Source organism: Barbus barbus (assembly GCF_936440315.1).
Source record: "Barbus barbus genome assembly, chromosome: 4".
NCBI classification, from domain to species: domain Eukaryota; kingdom Metazoa; phylum Chordata; class Actinopteri; order Cypriniformes; family Cyprinidae; genus Barbus; species Barbus barbus.
Genome location: NC_136732.1, coordinates 4,203,460 through 4,225,421, shown reverse-complemented (window position 1 = coordinate 4,225,421; position 21,962 = coordinate 4,203,460). Strand labels below are relative to the sequence as shown.

General features: G+C 36.2%; 2 protein-coding genes across 3 annotated transcripts in view; one reads left to right on the top strand and one right to left on the bottom strand.

The window, feature by feature from the left end:
* Window positions 1-9,258, bottom strand: part of LOC306867223 (ribonuclease inhibitor-like) — a 174,944-nt gene extending 165,686 nt beyond the window's left edge. Inside the window, exon 1 of the mRNA XM_079412817.1 lies at window positions 8,273-9,258. Coding sequence (XP_079268943.1) covers window positions 8,273-8,339 — 67 coding nt within the window. The 5' untranslated portion in view covers window positions 8,340-9,258. The remainder of the gene's footprint in view (window positions 1-8,272) is intronic.
* Window positions 1-21,962, top strand: part of LOC306866526 (NACHT, LRR and PYD domains-containing protein 12-like) — a 422,442-nt gene that overhangs the window by 35,307 nt on the left and 365,173 nt on the right. The window contains exons 22-25 of one of the 2 annotated variants that reach the window (XM_079411777.1): window positions 361-534; window positions 2,559-2,732; window positions 2,820-2,993; window positions 3,820-3,993. In XM_079411777.1, the coding sequence (XP_079267903.1) occupies window positions 361-534; window positions 2,559-2,732; window positions 2,820-2,993; window positions 3,820-3,993 (696 nt within the window). Of the gene's footprint in view, window positions 1-360; window positions 535-2,558; window positions 2,733-2,819; window positions 2,994-3,819; window positions 3,994-4,172; window positions 4,335-5,140; window positions 6,510-21,962 lie in introns of those variants that run through there. The other variant, XM_079411778.1, reaches the window with a different exon arrangement.

Sequence of the window (21,962 nt, the reverse complement as noted above, 5' to 3'; positions counted from 1 at the left end):
AAATTATTTATCTGTGCTCATAATGTATTTGTATTAAAAATACAAATAAATGTTTACTGATGATAAAGTACTCTTTAAGAATATTTTAGGTCAATTGTAATTCAGAAACACAACTTTCTTGATTTCTCACATTTGAACTCAATTTTCACTTTTTAATGTTATTTTTAAGTAGTTCTATAGTTGATCCTATATCTTAATCTACTTTGTTAATCTTTTTCTTCTGTTTTTGTTTATGGTCGTATAATAAGGTTTTTGGGAATGTACTAATTATTGCACTGTATGGTGTTAACACATGATGAATTACTCTCATATGAACTTGACACTTGTCTGATTCATTGTCTTTTCTCTTTCTGTCTTCAGTCTGTATGGATGCAGTATTACAGAGAAAGAGTGTCTCATCCTGACTTCAGCTCTGAAATCAAACCCATCACACCTGAGAGAACTGGACCTGAGCAGGAATGAACTCGGAGACTCTGGAGTGAAAAACCTCCGTGATCTACTGATGAACCCACAATTCAAGCTGGAGAAACTAGAGTTAGTATCATTATACTCTACAGCAGTTACAGTGAGATTATACATTTAAGTACTGAGTAATATTAATTAACTACATGTACTTACTATATGGTTATGGTTAGGGTTAGGTTTTGATTTAGGGTTACTTGCATGTAATTATGCATACATGAGAGAGTTGATCTTCACCGCTGGGAACAGCAGTACTGGCACACATTATACATATACATACACACTTATCTCATTCCAGCCCCTGCTGTTTAGCCATCGGAGAGCTCTTCTCCCCATCTACAGTATACATACCCCGGATAAACCACACTGACACACTGGTGTTAGTTTGAAGTTTTATTGTTAGTTCGTTTTGTCTCGTGTGTGTGTGTGTGTGTGTGTGTGTGTGTGTGGGAAGTAGTCGGACTCCCATGTTGCGCCGGCGAAACCAAACGATCGAGCGGCGCCTGCTTATGACGTCACGGCTGCGCCGCGTAATGCGATTGTAGTCCGACGAAACCATTGTTGTTTTTGTGGAGGGGACTGTGTCGTCTTTTCTGTGGAGAGTAAATGTTGATGATTTGTGTTATTAATATGTGTTAATAATGGTTTATTAGTTTTTGTGTTTCATAATGTGATTGATGTTTTACATGAAGTTTATGATTTAAAAATGAGATAATAAGATTAAATACTTACCTGATAATGGTACCCTCCGGGTAGGGGGTGGAGCCTGGCCTATAAGAAGGGAGCCTGTTTTTCCGGACCTAAAACGTCCCACAGTAGATCTGCAAGGGTCCACTGCATCACAAATATGTTTAACAAGGACACCTTAAAATAAAGTGTTACCCAGTTTTGTTTAAAATAATTAAAGCTACAGTTTTTAATAACGAAAGAATATGTAGAAGTATGGTATTTGGGGTAACAAGCGCCCCTGCTGTCGGGGCTAAAGGCGCAGTAATTAACATGATAATTAATAGATGGCTGACTTTTTAGTTTGTTGACATGACATGGTTAGATTCAGATGGTAAATATCATATATTATGTTGGGTGTCCATATTAGAGATAAACACCATGTTTAGAATGAAACCATCATATTTAAAAACATGATATTAATTATATAATAAATATAATTTGTTGTTTCTACTGTAAATCTATATTAAATTATTATGGGATCTCCTTCAATGCTTTCAGAATCTTTACTTTTTTACATTTTGTTTCTGTATTTTAAAATATATATTTTTATATTAACATATTTTAATGAAAGTATATTTATTGAACAAAAAATCTTTTATTTTTCAAAATTAGCGGAAAATAGTACAAACTTTGCTAAAATGATTGTTTTGAACAACTATTAACTTAGACATTATTTAAAAAGCATTATTTTAGCTAAAGTATTTTTTTCTGAAGGTGTGCCTTTAGGCCTGTTGTACCCTACTAAAGTTGAGCTAACCCAAACTAAATAATCATTTGTTCCCACATAAGATTTTGTTTGACAAATGTGACCCTGGAGCACAAAAGCAGTCTTAAGTCGCTGGGGTATATTTGTAGCAATAGCCAAAAATACATTGTATGGGTCAACATTATTGATTTTTCTATTATGCCAAAAATCATTAGGAAATTAAGTAAAGATCATGTTCCATGAAGATATTTTGTAAATTTCCTAGCGTAAATATATCAAAAGTTAATTTTTGATTAGTAATATGCATTGCTAAGAACTTCATTTGGACAACTTTAAAGGAGATTTTCTCAATATTTAGATTTTGTTGCACCCTCAGATTCCAGATTTTCAAATAGTTGTATCTCAGCCAAATATTGTCCGATCCTAACAAACCATACATCAATGGAAAGATTATTTATTCAGATGATGCATAAACCTCAATTTTGAAAGATTTACCCTTTTGTCTTGTTTTGTGGTCCAAAAAAACTTTATTTTAGTCAAATTAAACAAGCGTAATGAAGTGTAATGAATTAATTTATTTTATGGCATTTGCTTATGGTGTATTTATTCACACAAACTTTACATGGATCTGATTCATTGTCTTTTCTCTTTCTGTCTTCAGTCTGTATGGATGCAGTGTTACAGAGAAACAGTGTCTCATCCTGACTTCAGCTCTGAAATCAAACCCATCACACCTGAGAGAACTGAACCTGAGCGGGAATCAAATAAAAAACACAGGAGTGAATCTCTTATGTGACGTACTGAAGGATTCACGCTGTAAACTGGAGACACTGAGGTCAGTAACATTCACATACAAGAATCAAAAAAATTGTTTTATTTAAATTTTAATGAAGTGTGACTTTTCTAATTTCTCTCAATGTAGGTTAAGATACTGTGAAATGACAGATGAAGGATGTTCTGCTGTGACTTCAGCTCTGAAATCAAACCCATCACACCTGAGAGAACTGAACCTGAGCTGGAATAAACTAGGAGACTCTGGAGTGAAAAACCTCCGTGATCTACTGATGAACACACAATTCAAGCTGGAGAAACTAGAGTTAGTATCATTATACTCTACAGCAGTTACAGTGGTGTTGTTTACTGTTCAGTTTATTTTAAATGTTTTGTGTGTATTTGTGACTCTACACTCAAAAACATTATTTCTGCCTCTTGTTCCTTTAATTAAAATGAGCTAAAGTAACATGTTTTTGAGCATTCTGTAACAATTTTGTTGTGTTCATCTACCTAATATATTTAAAATGTATTACAGTTATTTGTTGAAACTACATTAATATTTGTTGTTGACGTAACTAACTGAGCAGTGGATTTGTAGATCTCAGCATGATTTGTAAGAAACTGCATGATTGTAAATTTAAGGATGAAGTGTTATTTTATGTGTTTTTCTGTAAAGGGAAATATATGTTAGTGTTTAATGTTCTGTTATGTTGGACAGTTTCTGTAATATTGTTGAATTGTGTGGTTACCATTATGCAGAAGATTGGTGTTTGTGCTTCGATTGTGACACTTAGTGAGTAATAATAATAATAATAATAATAATAATAATAATAATAATAATAATTAGACCTCAGTAAATAAATAAATGAATTATAATTTGTTCCCACATAAGATTTTGTTTGACAAATGTACTAAAGTTGAGTTAACCCAAACTAGTGTAAATTAATGTCATGTAAACCAGCTAAATTGTGTTAATCCAACTAAACCATTTGAATGAAATAAGTTAGATTGTAAAAAAAAAAAAAAAACTTTAGTAAAAGTAAATAAGCGTAATTAATTATTATTTTTTACTGTATGGCAGTTACTTATGATATATTTATTCACAAAAACATAAACTTTACATGGATCTTTTCTCTTTCTGTCTTCAGTCTGTCTTATTGCAGCATTACAGAGAAACAGAGTCTCATCCTGACTTCAGCTCTGAAATCAAACCCATCACACCTGAGAGAACTGAACCTGAGCGGGAATCAAATAAACAACACAGGAGTGAATCTCTTATGTGACGTACTGAAGGATTCACACTGTAAACTGGAGACACTGAGGTCAGTAACATTCACATACAAGAATAAAATGATGAAAATCACTTCAATAGTTTAAACCCAAACACTTTATACTCAATATCTCATGATGAGTCTGAGTTCACATTATATTTGTGTAAAATTCTTCAGCTTAATGATTTGTCTGTAAGATGATCTCTCTTCCTCTGTTTGTCTCTTTCTAGTCTTTATGACTGTGGCATTACAGATGTTTCTTCTTTAACTCAGTCTTTGACGAACACAAAAGCACTGCAGTTTCTAAAAGAGCTTAATCTGAGTAATAATATGATTGGAGACTCAAAGCAGCAGCTCATTGATGTGCTACGAGACTCAAACTGTAAACTGATGTGAGTAAACTTCACTTTGTGATATTAAAGAGATTCATTTACCGCTGATATGTGAACAAATATATACTTTCAAATATTTGTAAAAAGAGTTTATCAAATTAACATCAAGCTTTATTTCAAAGTGTTTGTGTCTGAATGAAATGTGAAGTTGATAAAAATGTTTAACACAAAGGAGGAAAGAGAACAGAAGCACACTGTCAGAGCTTTATACAGCAACAGCTGCTTTATTAATTACATCAGTAACAGTCAATCATTACAGTTTGAAATAGATTTGTTCAGATTGTAGGAAAACGCTGGTAAAATCAGAGCAGATTCCAGCTTCAGCTCACAGTCGTCCAGCATCACATGATCAATGTCTCTGTCTCTTGTGTGTTTTTACTTTGACCAGCAACACGTCACATTACTTTACACTTACTTTACTTTCAGTTATTTACTGACACCAATACAAACAGGTTTAAACTAGAGGAAAACCATGTTTAACTAGTGGAACATTTAACTGAAAGGTTTTTGTTTCAAGGCAAAATCTGATTTGTATTTGTTCCTTGTGGTTTATTATATATGGCTTACACTCATTAGCATGTGTTTCTCTTTATATTAACTCAACAGGAGTCACACAAACACAAACATATGAATGGAATTCATGTTCAAATGTATTTAAAACACAAATATTGTTTTAGAAATATCTATGCAAGATCATGTAAATGAAAGAGTTTTTAACTGAAAAAAGAAACTGTAATTGAAATAGTAACTAATTTGTAATTTGTTCTGAACACTGATTTCTCTCTCTCTTCTGTTCCACCTTACAGAGCAGATGAAGATTGATTGTCGAGTGTCCCTCAGAATTCAGTCGGCAAAAGATGAGAAATGCTGTATATCATAGTTTGAGATCATCATGAAAGGAGCAGCAGACATGAAACATAAAACTGAATAAGCAATCTTCAAAATAGTTTGAAAAGAAACCATGCTGCTCTGGCTAATATATGAAGACAGAAATGTTCCCATTGTATGTATATTTAAAGGGACAGTTCACCTAAAAGTGTAAATTGTCTCGTCATGTCGTTTCAAACATCTATGATGATTGTTACAACCACCTGGCTCTGGTGAAGTAACATTGTAGAAAGGGGAGGCCACACATAAGACTAAATTTAACAAACATGTAATCAAAAATAGTACAAGAATGAAGTATAAATAAGGAAAAAACAACAAAAGAAAACAATCCAGGACTGGAGAGGGAAGATAAATGGCATCAAAGTCCAGAACTTCTCCTGCTTTCTGAATCAAACACCAATCACAGGTAACACTCCACACCTGTACCTGACTCCCGCTCTGGAAAAGACCAAACCGCGGAGCAGCATCAGCTACTGGACAGATGCAAAAAAAAGATAAGTTTAGTACATAATAATAAGTTACCTACAAATAGCTAGAAATTGTAAATCAAATCACTGAAGAAGTGTTAAAGTGTTTGTGAACAGGAAGAAAGGCAGCGAGGATCTGAAACTAAGTCTTCTGTATCAGCAGTGATGTTGAAGGAGGTTTTGAGGCTTCAGCACATGATCTTTATGACGATTCATCAGTAAAAATCACCAAATGTACAGTAGAAAGATAAAAACTTTCAGAAATGATCCTGTAAATCAGAGAAATCTGCTGCTGATTTGTCAGTGAATTCACTTCTTGTGGAAATACTACACTGATTTTAAATAGAATAAGATTTACTGCTGTATGATTGGCTCTGGATATATTATTAACAGTAATTCATAAATGAAAACACTTCAAAACCAACAGCTTTTATGAATTCAGTGTGTTTATACACACATGATAGTAAATGTAAGCAGCTTCAAACTGCATTGTTTTAATAAATGTAAAGTTTATTATACTAAATCTTGTGTTATGATTTCTAATGCGTACAGGTGAAACTAATTAAATAATGCAGCATTAATATAAGCATACATGTACATATGGGCGATATTGAATAACATTTCAGCCGTAGTACAGAGTCAGCTCTTTTGAGGGTTTCTAATGATATTTTACATGGTTTGAGCTTAGATTTGATTGATAAATTAATGCTGTTGTAAAGTCGATCCTGTCTTTTGAGGACATGGAGAAAGTTGTGCATGCATTGTGTTGTTGTGTTTGGATTATTGTAATGTTTTGTATCTGGGTGTGAATCAGGCCTCTCTCTCTCTCTCTCTCTCTCTCTCTCTGTCTCTCTCTCTCTGTGTGTGTGTGCGCATGCGTCGAGTGAGTGAGGTGCGTGGATGGAGAGTGTGTGACGGCGTTGTGAGGTACGAATGTTTGAAAACTCTTTTTCTGCCTTTTTCTACCTTTTTTCTATCTTTAGTAATTGTTTTTAGTAACTTATATTGAGGTTTAGGTAATTTTGGTGAGGGAGGTGGTTGTTTTTGGGGGAGTTTTTACTCCCAGTCTGTGTGCTGGGAGAATGGCAGCTCCAGGTGCGGAGACCTTGGAGTTTCTAACGAGGCGTCATGGTGTGAAAATTGATGTTACTGCAAGTATAGAGGAGTGTAGTTTAGCGGTGAGTGCAGTAGTTGGTCATGAGAATGTGTTGTCGGCGTCGCGAATGAACAACGCGATTGTATTGTTTGTTAAGACGATCGAATTGGCGAACTTGTTAGTGGAGAGTGGGGTAGAGATTGGTGGTATTTTTACCTCAGTGTTGCCTCTTTCTACGCCGTCTAAGAGAGTAACTTTATCTAATGTGCCGCCGTTTATTAAGAACGAAGTTCTAGTTGGAATGCTCGCTAGGTATGGGAAACTGGTCTCTTCAATTAAAATGATCCCAATTGGAAGCAAGTCATCTTTGTTGAAACATGTGGTGTCTTTTAGGCGTTATGTTTACATTGTATTGAAAGATAACGTTGAGGAACTTGATTTGACTCTAAATTTTCGGCATGAAGAATTTAATTATGTGATATATGCCACTACTAATACAATGAGGTGCTTTGGCTGCGGTGAAAATGGACACCTGATCCGTGCTTGTCCAAAAAGAGAGGATAACACAAATAAAACTGCATCAACTGTTGCTTCAGAAAATGTAACTGAAGTGCAGGGTGAAATCGCCACAGTTGTTGAGGAGATGCCGGGTCCAAGTAGGGTGTTAGTTGCTCCAACAGTGGTGGAGAGTGTCTCTAAGACTATAGAAAAAGAAGTTGTTGAAGAAGTCAGTGTAGCTGTAGCTGAGGAAGAGGAGGTCATAAGTTCCCAGAGGATAGAACAAGCAGAATGTGATTCAGATGATGGTAGAGACAGTGAAGACGAGGCTAGGGTACACCCAGAGGATGGGGGTTTTGTGTTGGAAGATAAAGAATGCTTTTTTAAAATCCCCCAAAAAAGGAAGTTGTTGGAATGCCCTGCTGATAAAAAAGCAAAAAGAACAGATGGTATTCACATCAGCCAGACTGACACTGAGAGTGAAAGTGACATGTCAGAATGTAGTGTCAATGTTAGTCTTCCCCAAAGTGGTTTCTCTAGCCGTACATATACTGTTGGAGATATTAAGTCCTTTTTGAAAATGACAAAAAATGTGAAAAAGGTTAAACTAGAGGAGTATTTTCCTGACATAGTACAGTTCATTGAGAAGGTAAGGCTTTTTAGAAGTGAAAGTTGTTTCACCAATCAAGAGGTTTACCGTCTTAAGAAAATTCTTACGAAATTAAGTAGTCAGTCAGGTGAGCCCAGTGAAACCAGCCAGAATGGATAAATTGATGCATCTTTTATGGCTTTATTATTTCTTTTGCTCTCTTTTTTTATCCTTTATGGGGGAAATACATTTTGCTTCCTTGAATGTTAACGGAGCAAGGGATTTTAAGAAGAGAGCTCAAGTATTTGAATTAATGAAACATAAGAGAATTGATGTGTTGTTCATACAAGAGACCCATAGTGATGTATCAAATGCTGTAGAATGGGTTAAAGAATTTGACGGATTAGTGATTTTAACCTGTTAGCCTGCACCAGAGCGACCTCGCACTGAACGCTCTTTGTTTGCATGTGTCATTGTTTTCTAATAGAATAAATGAAACGGGACAAAGTTAATCTTGTCAAACTCTATATCATTCTGAGGGTCTAAGCCTCAAGCATCGACGACAGATCGCTGTTTTTCGATGGAAAGCTTATAAGGAATGAGTGGCACAAATTTGCTACATTTGTGTACGCAGTACACATCCAAACACGCAGAGTAAAAAAGCCGTACGTACCTTTATCATTGTAATAACGAGCCACAAACGCGTCCACTGCTGAAATCCCAGTTTAGTTAGAGAGGTAAGGGTCCACAGAAAAACATCCCAGCGAGCACTTTTAGTCCAGCGAAACAATAACGTTGTAATAAGGATGAATATTCCTTTGTTTACGTTTCATTTCTTCAGAGAGTTATTGTTCGCGTCCGTTATGGAATAAATTACGCTCAAAAACAGCGTCTTGGTGGTAAAAAAACAAAACGATTTTGTAGAATACGGTCTTACAAACATAATGAGACCGTCTACGGAAAAAAAAGTCTCAGAAAAGCGGAATATAGATTATTTGAATTTGGCGCTCCCTCCTGCCGGCAGTGACGCTTCTGTGACGCACGCTGTCATCTGAGCGGGGCATAACTTAGCGATCTGCTTTATCCATAAAAAACTGTTTTTTTTTTCTTCTACATTTTTTATATGTGTGTGTGTGTATTGTGTGGGGAATGTGGCCGTGTCTGCATGATTATAATATGTATGGACGCACATCAGCGTGTTTATTAGCGACTCTATGACGGCTATCATTGTGATTCATTGATCAGCTATTATTGATTATATGGCCCATCTGTTTGATTATAATCTGAATGGAAGCACATCAGCGTGTGTTTACTGACTCTATGACCATGTCTGGCAATATCACTTCACGTCTGGCAGTGATATTTATCATTGTAATAACGAATAACGAAGAATACTTCAGTATACATACTATATACAAAGCATTTTTTTCTATTTTTTTTCCTTTTTTATTACTCAAATAATTATTTTTGTATTTTTTAGTGCTCAAATAAATCTGTCTATTATTTTATAATTGAAAAACTATGCAGGAACATGTATAATGACTAAAATAGCTTGTATAATTCTGCAATCCATTTGGTGGTTATTTTTCCTCAAACAGGGGGGTGGGGGGACTATAAATAGTTTCAGAAAAAATATTGCAGGAATCTCATTTTTCATGGTATCTTCTTCAAATTTGAAATATGAACTGATGAGACACATGGCTTTCGATCCATTACTTTTCTGGATTGCTCCAGGACTTATTTCATGTATTTGTATATGAAATAAAAAAACATTCAGTGTGGAAAAATATTTTTCAAGGCACGTCAGTGTCTATAACTTTTTATCTTTTTGAGCATTATCAACTCTGGATGATAGATAGTAAAGCCCAGAGTCTCTTCTTTCCAAAGATACCTAATTTGTTTGTGTAAGCACACTTTGTCACAAACTGTTACCATTTTAATTCAGGTAGGTTATTTTCACCTGCGAGGCCCTAAATGGGGTTGAAGGTTAAAGTGTTAAGCCATCTTACTTCATTGAGTGGCGGAGTTGCGGTGTTATTTTCTAAAAACTTTACTCCATATTCCTATAATGTAGAGGAAACAATTAAAGGAAGGTTGCTGAAGATCAAAGCTGTTTTTGAAAATAGTTCTTTTGTTTTTGTCTGTGTATATGTTCCAACTATAGCTTTGGAAAGAATGATTTTTTTAACACTTTGGATGATGTTTTAAATGATTGTAATAATGATGATCTGTTAATGTTAGGAGGGGATTTTAATTGCACTGAAAATGTCATAGATCGGAATCATGTTGAACCACATATGCAGTCAAGAAAGAGGCTAATTCAAATGAAAAAGTCTCATAGCTTAATTGATATATGGAGAAATTTCCATGGTACACAGAGACAGTACACTTGGGCTCACATTCACGATAATCAGCTATCGCTGGCAAGGCTTGATAGATTTTATGGCTTTAAGCATCAATTAAGTATGTTTAGAGAATGTTCAATTAGTCCGGTTTGTCTTTCTGATCATTGCTTGATAAAATGTGTTGTAGCAAAAAGTTTTGTGAAATCAAAAAGTGCTTTTTGGCATTTTAACAATAATTTATTGTGTGACACTTTTTTTAGAGAAGTTTTTAAAGAGTTTTGGACAAATGCTAAATCTATGAAAGCTTCTTTCTTAACTTTGCAGCAGTGGTGGGATTTTGTGAAGATACAAATCAAACAGTTGTGTCAACAATATACTCACAACGCCACAAGAGACATAAATAGATCAATGAGTGCGTTAGAAGAAGAGTTGATGAAGCTACAGGAGCTTGCAGAGTCCACAAAGGAAGCCATATATATAGAGCACATTAAAAAGAAAAAGAATTTGTTAGCCGATATGCTAGGTTGTACAACAAAAGGTGCTATTATTAGATCCCGTTTCCAAAGTGTAGAATTAATGGATGCTCCTTCAAAATTCTTTTTCAGTTTAGAAAAAAAGAATGGTCAGAAAAAGTTTATTCATGCCTTGCGGTCGGAAAAAGGGTTTTTATTGACAAATCCTTCAGATATTAGAAAAAGAGCTGTACATTTTTATAAAGATTTGTACAAAAGTGAAATTTCAGAAGAACAAGATGAAAATTTGGATTTTTTTGAAAATTTACCACAGATAACAAAAACTGCAAATGAGGAAATTAGTAAAACTTTCAGTGTTGTTGAGCTTGAAAATGCCCTTAAAAAATGGAAAATGGAAAGGCACCAGGTATTGATGGCATTACAACTGAATTTTATAAATCTTTTTGGGTAGAAATAGGTCCAGAATTGGTAACAGTTTTTAATGAGAGTTTGGCAAATGGACAACTGCCACAAAGCTGCCGGAGGGCAATTATTACTTTATTGCCGAAAAAAGGAGATTTAAATGACATCATAAATTGGAGACCAGTAAGTTTATTATGTAATGACTATAAAATATTGTCTAAAGCTTTAGCCATCAGATTGGGTGAAGTCATTGGATCTATTGTTCATCCAGATCAGTCATATTGTGTCCCAGGAAGAAGAATCTTTGATAATGTTTCTTTTATTAGAGACATTGTAGACTGTGGAAACATTTTTGACATAGATTTTGGTATGATATCAATCGATCAAGAGAAGGCTTTCGACAGAGTCGAGCATATTTATTTATGGAACGTTTTAAAAGCCTTTGGTTTTAGTTCAGATTTTATTGCAATGATTAAAATGATGTATTGTGGCGTTGAGAGTATATTAAAGATTAATGGTGACTTATGCTCTCCGTTTAGGGTGTACAGGGGTGTCAGACAAGGCTGTGCGCTGTCAGGCATGTTATACACCTTAGCCATAGAACCCCTGTTAAATAAACTAAGAACTGATGTGTGTGGATTGCGCATGCCAAATTGTGTAAATGTTTTTAAGTTGTCAGCGTACGCTGATGACGTCGTTGTCATAATCAGTGAACCCAATGATGTCAATGTGATGTTGAAGGTTTTGGATGATTTTAAGTCTCTTTCTTCGGCAAAGGTTAACTGGAAAAAAAGTGAAGCCATATTAGTTGGAAAATGGCCAAAAGGTGAACCAGGAGTTCCTGATGGTCTAAAATGGACAAGAGACGGTTTTAAATATCTAGGAGTCTTTTTAGGAAATGAAAATATTGTAAAAAAGAATTTTGAAGGCACTGTTGAAAAGGTCAAAGGGCGACTGGATAAGTGGAGGTTTTTACTTCCTAAAATTTCATATAAAGGAAGAATCTTGATCATCAACAATCTGGTTGCCTCTGCACTTCTGCACCGCCTGGTCTGTATAGATCCCCCAGTAGATGTATTGATGAAAATCCAGTCAATGTTAATAGATTTTTTCTGGGACCGAATGCACTGGGTACCAAAAAGTGTTCTGTATTTATCAAAAGACGAAGGAGGACTTGGTTTGATACACTTGCAGAGCCGAACGGCTGCATTTCGTCTGCAATATGTACAGAGACTTTTACAGTGCTCCTCAGAGTCGAGCTGGATGGGAGCTGCCTGTGCAATTCTTCGGAATATTGAAGGGCGTGGAATGGACAAAACTTTGTTCTGGTTGGACTCTCAAAGATTAAAACTATCTAATTCTCCAGTTTTTTATCGCAACTTATTTAAAGTCTGGTCTCTATTTAAGAAAAATAGGGAAAACAATGTGGCTTCTCTGTTTTGGTTACTTCAAGAACCATTGGTCTGTGGCTCACGTTTGGACTTATCACGTGAGTTTTCGTTCCTCATACCGGAAAGGACTTTGTGTAATGCCAAGTTGACAGTAGTCGATCATTTACAACATATAGCGGGATCTGCTTTTAAGAATGTGACCGCGATTGCCGAGCATTTGGGACTCAAATCCTGCCGTATAGTAGCAAAAGCTCTTGAAAAATGGAGATCGGCTCTTACTGAGGAAGAGACAGAACTGTTGGATCAATATTCAAAGGGGTTAATAAATCCTGATTGTAAAGACCCTTTTCCGAAGTTGGGTATATCTCCCATTTTGGGAGAACACAACAGTATGTTTTTGGATTGTAAAGAAGTAATGATTGTGGGTTCACATGTATCACTTGGAAAATAACTGTACAAGGTTTGTGTAAAAGCTTTTAATAAGAAATTTTTAGACAACAAGTGTGATACACCTTGGCGAAAAATACTCAATCTTACTGTCAATGAAAAACCAGAATGGAGAGCCTTGTATAAGTCACCATTAGTCAAAAAAACTGGGGATTTACAGTGGAGAGTGTTACACGGTGCTATTGCAGTAAATGCTTTTGTGTCTTTGATAAATTCTGAAGTGACTGACGGTTGCCCTTTTTGTTTGGAAAAAGAGACTATCTTTCATGCGTTTATGCACTGTGTGAGGTTAAAACCCGTATTTGATATTTTGAGAAAACTTTTTGCTTCTTTTGATGTAGGTTTCTCAATTAAAGTGTTTATTTGTGGGTTTAAATATGTGAAGAAAAATCGTCATCTGTGTCAATTGTTAAATTTCTTGTTGGGTCAGGCAAAAATGGCGATTTATGCCACAAGAAAAGAAAAAATTGAGCAAAATGTTTGCAACAGTTTGGCAGCAGTTTTTGTAAATTTAGTCAAATCTAGGATTTTGATTGATTATCATTATTATAGATTAATGCATGATCTTTTATCTTTTGAGGTAATATGGTGTTTAAATAAGATCCTTTGTGAAATTGTTGAAGAAGAGTTGTTGTTTTCTGTCTTTTAAGTTTTTTGCTTGTTTTTAATATCAATGGTGTTGGTTGGCAGTTTGTAATAGTGGTTTTTGTGATGTAAATTGTAATAAAAAGGGTTTTGAAAATCAAAAATCTCCTCACTCGTTTGTTTCTCTCTTTCTTCTTCTCACTCGTTTGTTTCTCTCTTTCTCCTTCTCACTCGTCTGTTTCTCTCTCTTTCTTCTTCTCACTCGTCTGTTTCTCTCTCTTTCTTCTTCTCACTCGTTTGTTTCTCTCTTTCTCCTTCTCACTCGTCTGTTTCTCTCTCTTTCTTCTTCTCACTCGTCTGTTTCTCTCACTTTCTCCGTCTCACTCGTTTGTTTCTCTTTCTCCTTCTCACTCGTCTGTTTCTCTCTCTTTCTCCATCTCACTCGTCTGTTTCTCTCTCTTTCTCTGTCTCACTCGTCCGTTTCTCTCTCTTTCTCTGTCTCACTCGTCCGTTTCTCTCTCTGTCTCCGTCTCACTCGTCCGTTTCTCTCTCTTTCTTCTTCTCACTCGTCTGTTTCTCTCTCTTTCTTCTTCTCACTCGTCTGTTTCTCTCTCTTTCTTCTTCTCACTCGTCTGTTTCTCTCTCTTTCTCTGTCTCACTCGTCCGTTTCTCTCTCTTTCTCTGTCTCACTCGTCTGTTTCTCTCTCTTTCTCTGTCTCACTCGTCCGTTTCTCTCTCTGTCTCCGTCTCACTCGTCCGTTTCTCTCTCTTTCTTCTTCTCACTCGTCTGTTTCTCTCTCTTTCTTCTTCTCACTCGTCTGTTTCTCTCTCTTTCTTCTTCTCACTCGTCTGTTTCTCTCTCTTTCTTCTTCTCACTCGTCTGTTTCTCTCCCTTTCTTCTTCTCACTCGTCTGTTTCTCTCTCTGTCTCCGTCTCACTCGTCTGTTTCTCTCTCTTTCTCCGTCTCACTCGTCTGTTTCTCTCTCTTTCTCCGTCTCACTCGTCTGTTTCTCTCTCTTTCTCTGTCTCACTCGTCCGTTTCTCTCTCTTTCTCTGTCTCACTCGTCCGTTTCTCTCTCTGTCTCCGTCTCACTCGTCCGTTTCTCTCTCTTTCTTCTTCTCACTCGTCCGTTTCTCTCTCTTTCTCTGTCTCACTCGTCCGTTTCTCTCTCTTTCTTCTTCTCACTCGTCTGTTTCTCTCTCTTTCTTCTCACTCGTCTGTTTCTCTCTCTTTCTTCTTCTCACTCGTCTGTTTCTCTCTCTGTCTCCGTCTCACTCGTCTGTTTCTCTCTCTTTCTCCGTCTCACTCGTCCGTTTCTCTCTCTTTCTCCGTCTCACTCGTTTGTTTCTCTCTCTTTCTTCTTCTCACTCGTCTGTTTCTCTCTCTTTCTCCGTCTCACTCGTCTGTTTCTCTCTCTTTCTTCTTCTCACTCGTCTGTTTCTCTCTCTTTCTTCTTCTCACTCGTCTGTTTCTCTCCCTTTCTTCTCACTCGTCTGTTTCTCTCTCTTTCTCCGTCTCACTCGTTTGTTTCTCTCTCTTTCTTCTTCTCACTCGTCCGTTTCTCTCTCTCTCTTCTTCTCACTCATCAATTTCTCTCTCTTTCTCCGTCTCACTCGTTTGTTTCTCTCTCTTTCTTCTTCTCACTCGTCCGTTTCTCTCTCTCTCTTCTTCTCACTCGTCTGTTTCTCTCTCTTTCTTCTTCTCACTTGCCTGTTTCTCAACTTTCTCCGGCGCAGTCGTCTGTATCTCTCCTTTTGTTTTATACATATACTGTATCGCTATCTTTCGCCGTCTTTTCATGTGTAACTTGCCGCTAAATCTCTCATCTGTCTGCACTGTCGAGTCGCAATGTTTACCAGACTTGATTGGCTGAGTGGTATCATGTGGGATGGCTTAACTCGCATGCAATTGGTCTGTGCGCTTCCACTACCACTACTGTAAAGTCTACAAAAGCTGCGCCGGTTAAAAAATTGTGTTAATTAACTTTAGCTTAATAGGAAGGAACATAAATTGTGATTAATGGTCCGAAAAAGAGAAAATATCCAGTGAGCGGCAGTTGTGTGGATGGGCAGACAGGTTAGAGATGATAGAAAGGCAACAGTAACTCAAATAACCACTCGTTACAACCAAGGTATGCAGAATACCATCTCTGAACGCACAACACATCAAACCCTGAAGCAGATGGGCTACAGCAGCAGAAGACCACACCAGGTGCCGCTCCTGTCAGCTAAGAACAGGAAACGGAGGCTACAATTCACACAGGCTCACCAAAATTGGAAAAACAATTGCCTGGTCTGATGAGTCTCGATTTCTGCTGCGACATTCAGCAAAAAAAAAAAAAAAAAGAGGGGGAATGGTGTGGTCAATTTCTTTTTCTGGTTGGGGGGGTCCTGTAGCTAATAATACATAATAATTACAGAATTTGTCTAATTTTTAATAAGGTTTTTATTTAATTAAACATTAGCCTTATTAAATGAACTATTATTTATAAGCATTTTTTCCTTTTGGGGCCTGAAATGGAGGAATTTCATCGCAGACCTGGCACCAGCCTAGGACACAGATAAGACTTTATTATTCATCAATGCATTTAGCGATGTTGGACTAGCTGTCAATTAATCATTTATCATCATCATCATTATTATATTACAGGGAATTGCACCAGAGGCGACTAATGACATGGCAGTGTGTAAACCAAGAAAAACCAAGAATCGCACCAGAACTGGTGTAAAATGTACCCACACCTGTCATTTTAATTTATTACATAATAGATTGTTTATTTTTGTTTACTTTTCATAGAAGCATTTGGTTGATATTATTTTGCAAATGATAAATTCTTAAAGATAGATAGACAGATAGATAAACATACACACAGACAGATGATAGATAGGCAGATGGATAGACAGATGGATAGATAGATAGACATAGATTAAATAAAACAGATAGATGATAGAAAGACAGATAGATGCCAGCTGTGGACCCAAGTATGGAAACCCTGACTTACAGCCAGCAGATTTGGTGAAATATGCCATGTTCATGGAGAGTCTTCTGCCAAAGCCTTAGCAGCTCACATTCTCAGAGGAACTCCCCAGACAGCTGCAATGAAAAGAGGGCTGGATCTGGAACCAGACATTTTAAGGCAGTATTCTGATTTTTGTGATGTCTCTGTGATGCAGTGTGGGATCATCATCCACCCTGATGTACCTCACCTCGCAGGCGAGCCCTGATGCTAAAGTATTCAACCCAAGAGAGACACCACCATTTGGTTTGGTAGAGGTAAAGACTTGCGATGTTTAAGATGTTTCTCAAGTGAGACACCTGATCACAGTTCGAGGCCAGGCCTGCCTTAAAAAGCGCCACAAGTATTATTACCAGGTTCAAGGCCAGCTTGCCTTAAGTGGACTTCAGTGGTGCGATTTCATCACAGATAAGGAACACTGACTTCGCAGTTGAAAGAATCTTTCGGGATGAGGAGTTCATCAGCTCAGTGCAAAAGAATCTAGATTATTTTTATCATAACATCTACATGGATGTATTGTTACATTGAGGCAGAATTTTAAAATGTAAATAGTTTTTATGCGCATCTAGAAGCAATATAAGTAACGACTTCTTGTATTTACTATTGTAAATACTTTGTTCCTTACAGTTATCTTTGCGTTTCTCAGTCAACGTTGCATTGTATGTAAATATATATGACCTTTTTCTGTCTGTCATTCATTTCTATGTGCTTATGTTCTATAGTCTATATTCGATAGTTGACTTTATATCTTCTCTATGTTTATATAAAGAAATAAGAAAAAAGCATTACTAGTAAATAGTTACTGAGTGAACCTGCTCGATTTACAGGTTCTTTTGTACAATTTTCTTTTGTATTCAATAGGTTCACCTGAGAGCCCTGAGGATCACAACATCTCCAGGGAAAATGATGCAGACAATGAGGCATCCAGTCATGGCTCAGCCTCCAAAGCACCAACACCCCCTCCTCCTCCTCCTGCTGAACCCAAGCCACAAGGTGGGCTCTCATGTTGGTAAACTTTTCAATAAGGTACACAAATGTAGGTAGTTACTGAGGAGAGAGTGGATGATATGATTAGTTGTAGATAATACAACAACCTGTTAATTTTTTTGTGAATGTACCTTTTGGCAGCACTTGTTTTGACTACATACTTGTTTCAGAGACAACAACACTACCACACTAGGCGCCCAAGTTCAGCTGAGTGATGCACCTGCTACAAGCAGGTAATTGTATTGAGCTCTCATAATAACTTTTATTGTTATTCTCCGTTACAGTGATGCTTTGATGTGTGTGCACATTCATGTATAAATAGACTAGGCTGTGAAACAAGGCTTGTCTGGTTGATGTTGTTATAGAAGGCAATAAACCTGCACTTGCAAAATCCCTGTTTGGGAGTAGCCTACCACCATTACAGCATAATACGAAGTCCACACAACAGCATCACTTTAATTGAGAATAAAAATAAAAGGAATTATGCGAGTTCAAAAACGTCCTTTTATTAACAGGTGCATCACTCAACTGAACTTTGGCACATTGCGTGGGATAGTGACACTGCCAGGGACACAGATGTAACCAAAACAAGTGTCCCAAAGATATATTCACAAACCATTAATTGACCATTACATAGTTCTTACCAAAGATATTGAAATTTAATTGAATCACTGTAGAATTGAATGTTCCCGGTATTTAAGAGTTCAACGAGGCGTTGTAGGCTGCCCTGGGTCCCCTCGCTGTACCTTCCGGGAATGGCTTCATTATGTTGCTAGTCAAGCTGTAGGCTGAATTGGCTACTATCAGGACAGGTACAGTATATCATCCCTTTGGATGTTTCTGCTGAATGGAGGGAAAAAAGTACCATCCTCCAGCTTGCGGCACAGACGGGAACACTCAAAAACGTGGCACTTCCCAGGCCAGCCAACATCGAAATCAAGGAAGCAGTAAGTGTGGTCTACAAGTCCTTGAAGAAGAACACTGTACCATCCTTTTCTGTTATAGTAGTCTGTGGGATAGCTCACTGGGGCAATGATTGGGATGTGTGTGCCATCCAAAGCACCAGCACACATGGGGAATCCTGTCTTCCTCTAAACTAACTAACAATGAAAAATATATTTTTACAGCATGTTAATTCTTCCATGATAGTATGAACTAACAAAGAAAATTTTTTTTTAAAGCATTTATTAATCTTTTTAATGTTATGTTCAAAATATACAACTTTACATTTTAATAATGTATTAATACATTTTGGACTTAATATTAATTAACATTAATAAATGGTATATAATTATTGTTGATGTTAACTAACAACTTATAAAATATATATTTTTTTAACAGTGGTTAATTCACAAATAGCATTAAGGATGAACAATATATTTTTACTTCATTTATTTGTATTAGTAAAAATTATTCATGTTAGTTCATGGAAAAATAAATCGTTTAAAAATGCTTATAAATTATTAAAAGCTTTGGTAACTATAATAATGTCTCCTTTGTTAACATTAGTAAATGCATTGACTACAAAGAACTACCAAAGAAAAATATATTTTCACAACATTTATTAATGTTTGTTGATGTTAGTTAATCAAAATGTTCGTAATTTAAAACTTTAAATCTTAATAATGTTTCAGTTTTGAATATTAACTAACACTAATAAATACGGTAACACTTTATATGAAGCCCGTATTTATAATGCATTATAAGGGTATTCTTAAGGCATTATAATGAATGCATAATGCATTATAAAAAATCCTTATAATGTGTTATAAAATCTCATGAATAATCATAACAACAATTATAATACATTATAGGGTAACACTTTATAATAACTGCATGCTATGAATCATTAGGTAAACATTAGTAAATAGTTAGTTCATCCTTTATAAAGCATTGTGGCAACATTAATAGTCATTAGTAAGCAGTTTTTAAATACAGCTATAAATGGCTTGTTCTTTATTTATTAGGCATATCTATTACAAAGGAGATTTAAAGGCTCAGTCATCTTCCTAACAGAAAAAATAAACAAACACAACACAGAGGGATACAGAACAGAAATATTTTTTCAACTGTACACTTACATTTTCATTTTTTCAATGAAATTGCAGAGGTTTAGTTTTCTTTTTTTGGGGTGAAAACTGAAAACTCCTAAATAACTGGTTTGTAAATAACATAATAATTTAGAAAAGTTAAATTGATCATTAATAAAGTATGAAAATACAATTATTAAACATTATATATATGCTCGAGAACAAAACATTTGTAGCTGCCTATAAACATCTTAGGACATCTCTTGAGTGCATGAACGTTTGTATAAAACTAATTGTATCAGTAGACTTAGGTAGGGTCGGTAGAATGTTCACATACTTGCAAAGTATCCTATACTCAGTTTGTCTGTTGAGGAACCATCAAAATAAAGTGTTAGCATACAGTATATTCAGCAGACGCACTACTAATACTCTCATGCCTGCTAGATGACATGTAGTTGCAGATTTACTTATAATGTTATTTATAATGCATTATGCATTCGTTATAATGCCTTAAGAATACCTTTATTACGTGTTATAAATACGGGCTTCATAGAAAGTGGTACCATAAATACTAGATACTTATTGTTCATGTTAATTAATATAGTTAATGTTAAAAACTGAAACCTTATTGTAAAGTGTTACAAAGTTATAAAGTTTTATATGTTGTTCTGTGTGTGTGTTTCACAGAGTTGTTGGTTTGGATTAACCCTTTAATTGCCGTATCCCTTAAAACCAAACTGCCAGAGGGTTACTGTAATGTGTGTACTCGCTGGGCACCGTTTTATTGATGCCACCGGGGTGGCGTATGCACTGACGGCTTGGGCTTGCAGCTATATTTCTTTTTGTTTTCACTCTTCTGATGGTTTTCTTTCTCTTTCTGCAAATTGTATCATTGTATGGTGTATAGTCATATGATCCAGCACCCAAAATACATTCAAAACACTCCAACGCAGCCTCCATTCTTCGCGAAGGATGGAAAAAAAAAGGCGCACAGGAAACAAGATAGCCTACACGCCCCCGCCAAATTCTAGCCAAATTACAGAGATGCCGATTCGCACGGGACTAATATTAATCACAGGTCCTCGGTGTTCGGCGAAATATGGTAGGTCATTTGCGGGGGAATTTTTACTTTACAAATTACAGACATGGCCGATTCGCACGGGATTAAGATCACAGACAACCTCCGTAATTATTACAAATGACTGGAGGTCACCAGGTAATACTAATCCTGTGCAAATAGGGCTTAACAACAATCAGACACTGTCTATATGCCAACAAGCTGTTTGAGAGGCATGCAAGGAAAAAGCCTTTTCTCACCTACAATCACAAATGTAAACGTCTGGAGTTTGGTAAGCGGTACTGGGACTTCAACTGGGACCGTGTGCTTTGGTCAGATAAGACGAAGAGCTTTTTGGCAACAAACACTCTAAGTGAGTCTGGCATAAAACAAAAGATGAGTATGCGGAATCATATGACTCATGAGTCATATGTGTGTGTGTGTGTGTGTGTGTACAGGTTTATCTTCCATTGTGGAGACCAAACATTCACACAAGGAGTAAACCAGAAATTTTGACTTTAAACTTGTGGCCCACAGTCAGGCTGAATGTGGCTAAATGTGCCGTTTCTCAACCAGAACCAAATCTGGCAACCATTACTGGGCCAGACCTTGCTCACTTCTGGCGAGCCGCTGCCAGCACACAGCCAAGTGCGCCCGATTCTGGTGGCTACCTGGGAAAAGACATTAAATCTCTGAAGATCTCCACAGAAGAGGATTAAACAACTCCACAAACAGCATTACCAGCTTCAATTATTACTAACCAGACTGTCTTTCAATCAGACATCTACAGAGGTTCTTATTGAGAATTAACAGGGGTTTTAATCTAATGTTTGTTTCATTTGAAGTCACCATAATATCGATTAGTGTTTCCATTAATTGGGCTCTTGGGTTAGTTCACCCAAAAATGAAAATTAGCCTGTGTTTTACTCACCCTTGCGGCATCCTAGGTGTATATGACTTTCTTCTTTCAGATGAACCCAATCGGAGTTACATTAAAAATTGTCCTAGCTCTTCCAAGCATTATCATTGCAGTTGGTGGGTGTTTTTTTTTCAACAGTCCACAAGACGTCAGCAATCAAATTCTTTATATGGATAAAGAAACAGGAGTTTCTTGTTTACAGAACAAATAGGTGTGTTCAAGTACTTTTACAGACTTTAGCTTTCAGTTTCTCTTACTCAATTGCTACTTTTAGAAAGACTTTCAGCACAAAAACAGCTAGCAATAATGGAATCATCATTTAAAGGTAAGTCAAATTTTAATAAATAGTATTTGCTAAACGTGCTATGAAAAAGTAACACTGATAAAAGAATAACATATAATGATTATTTTGTCAGTATAATTTTAAACTAATTATA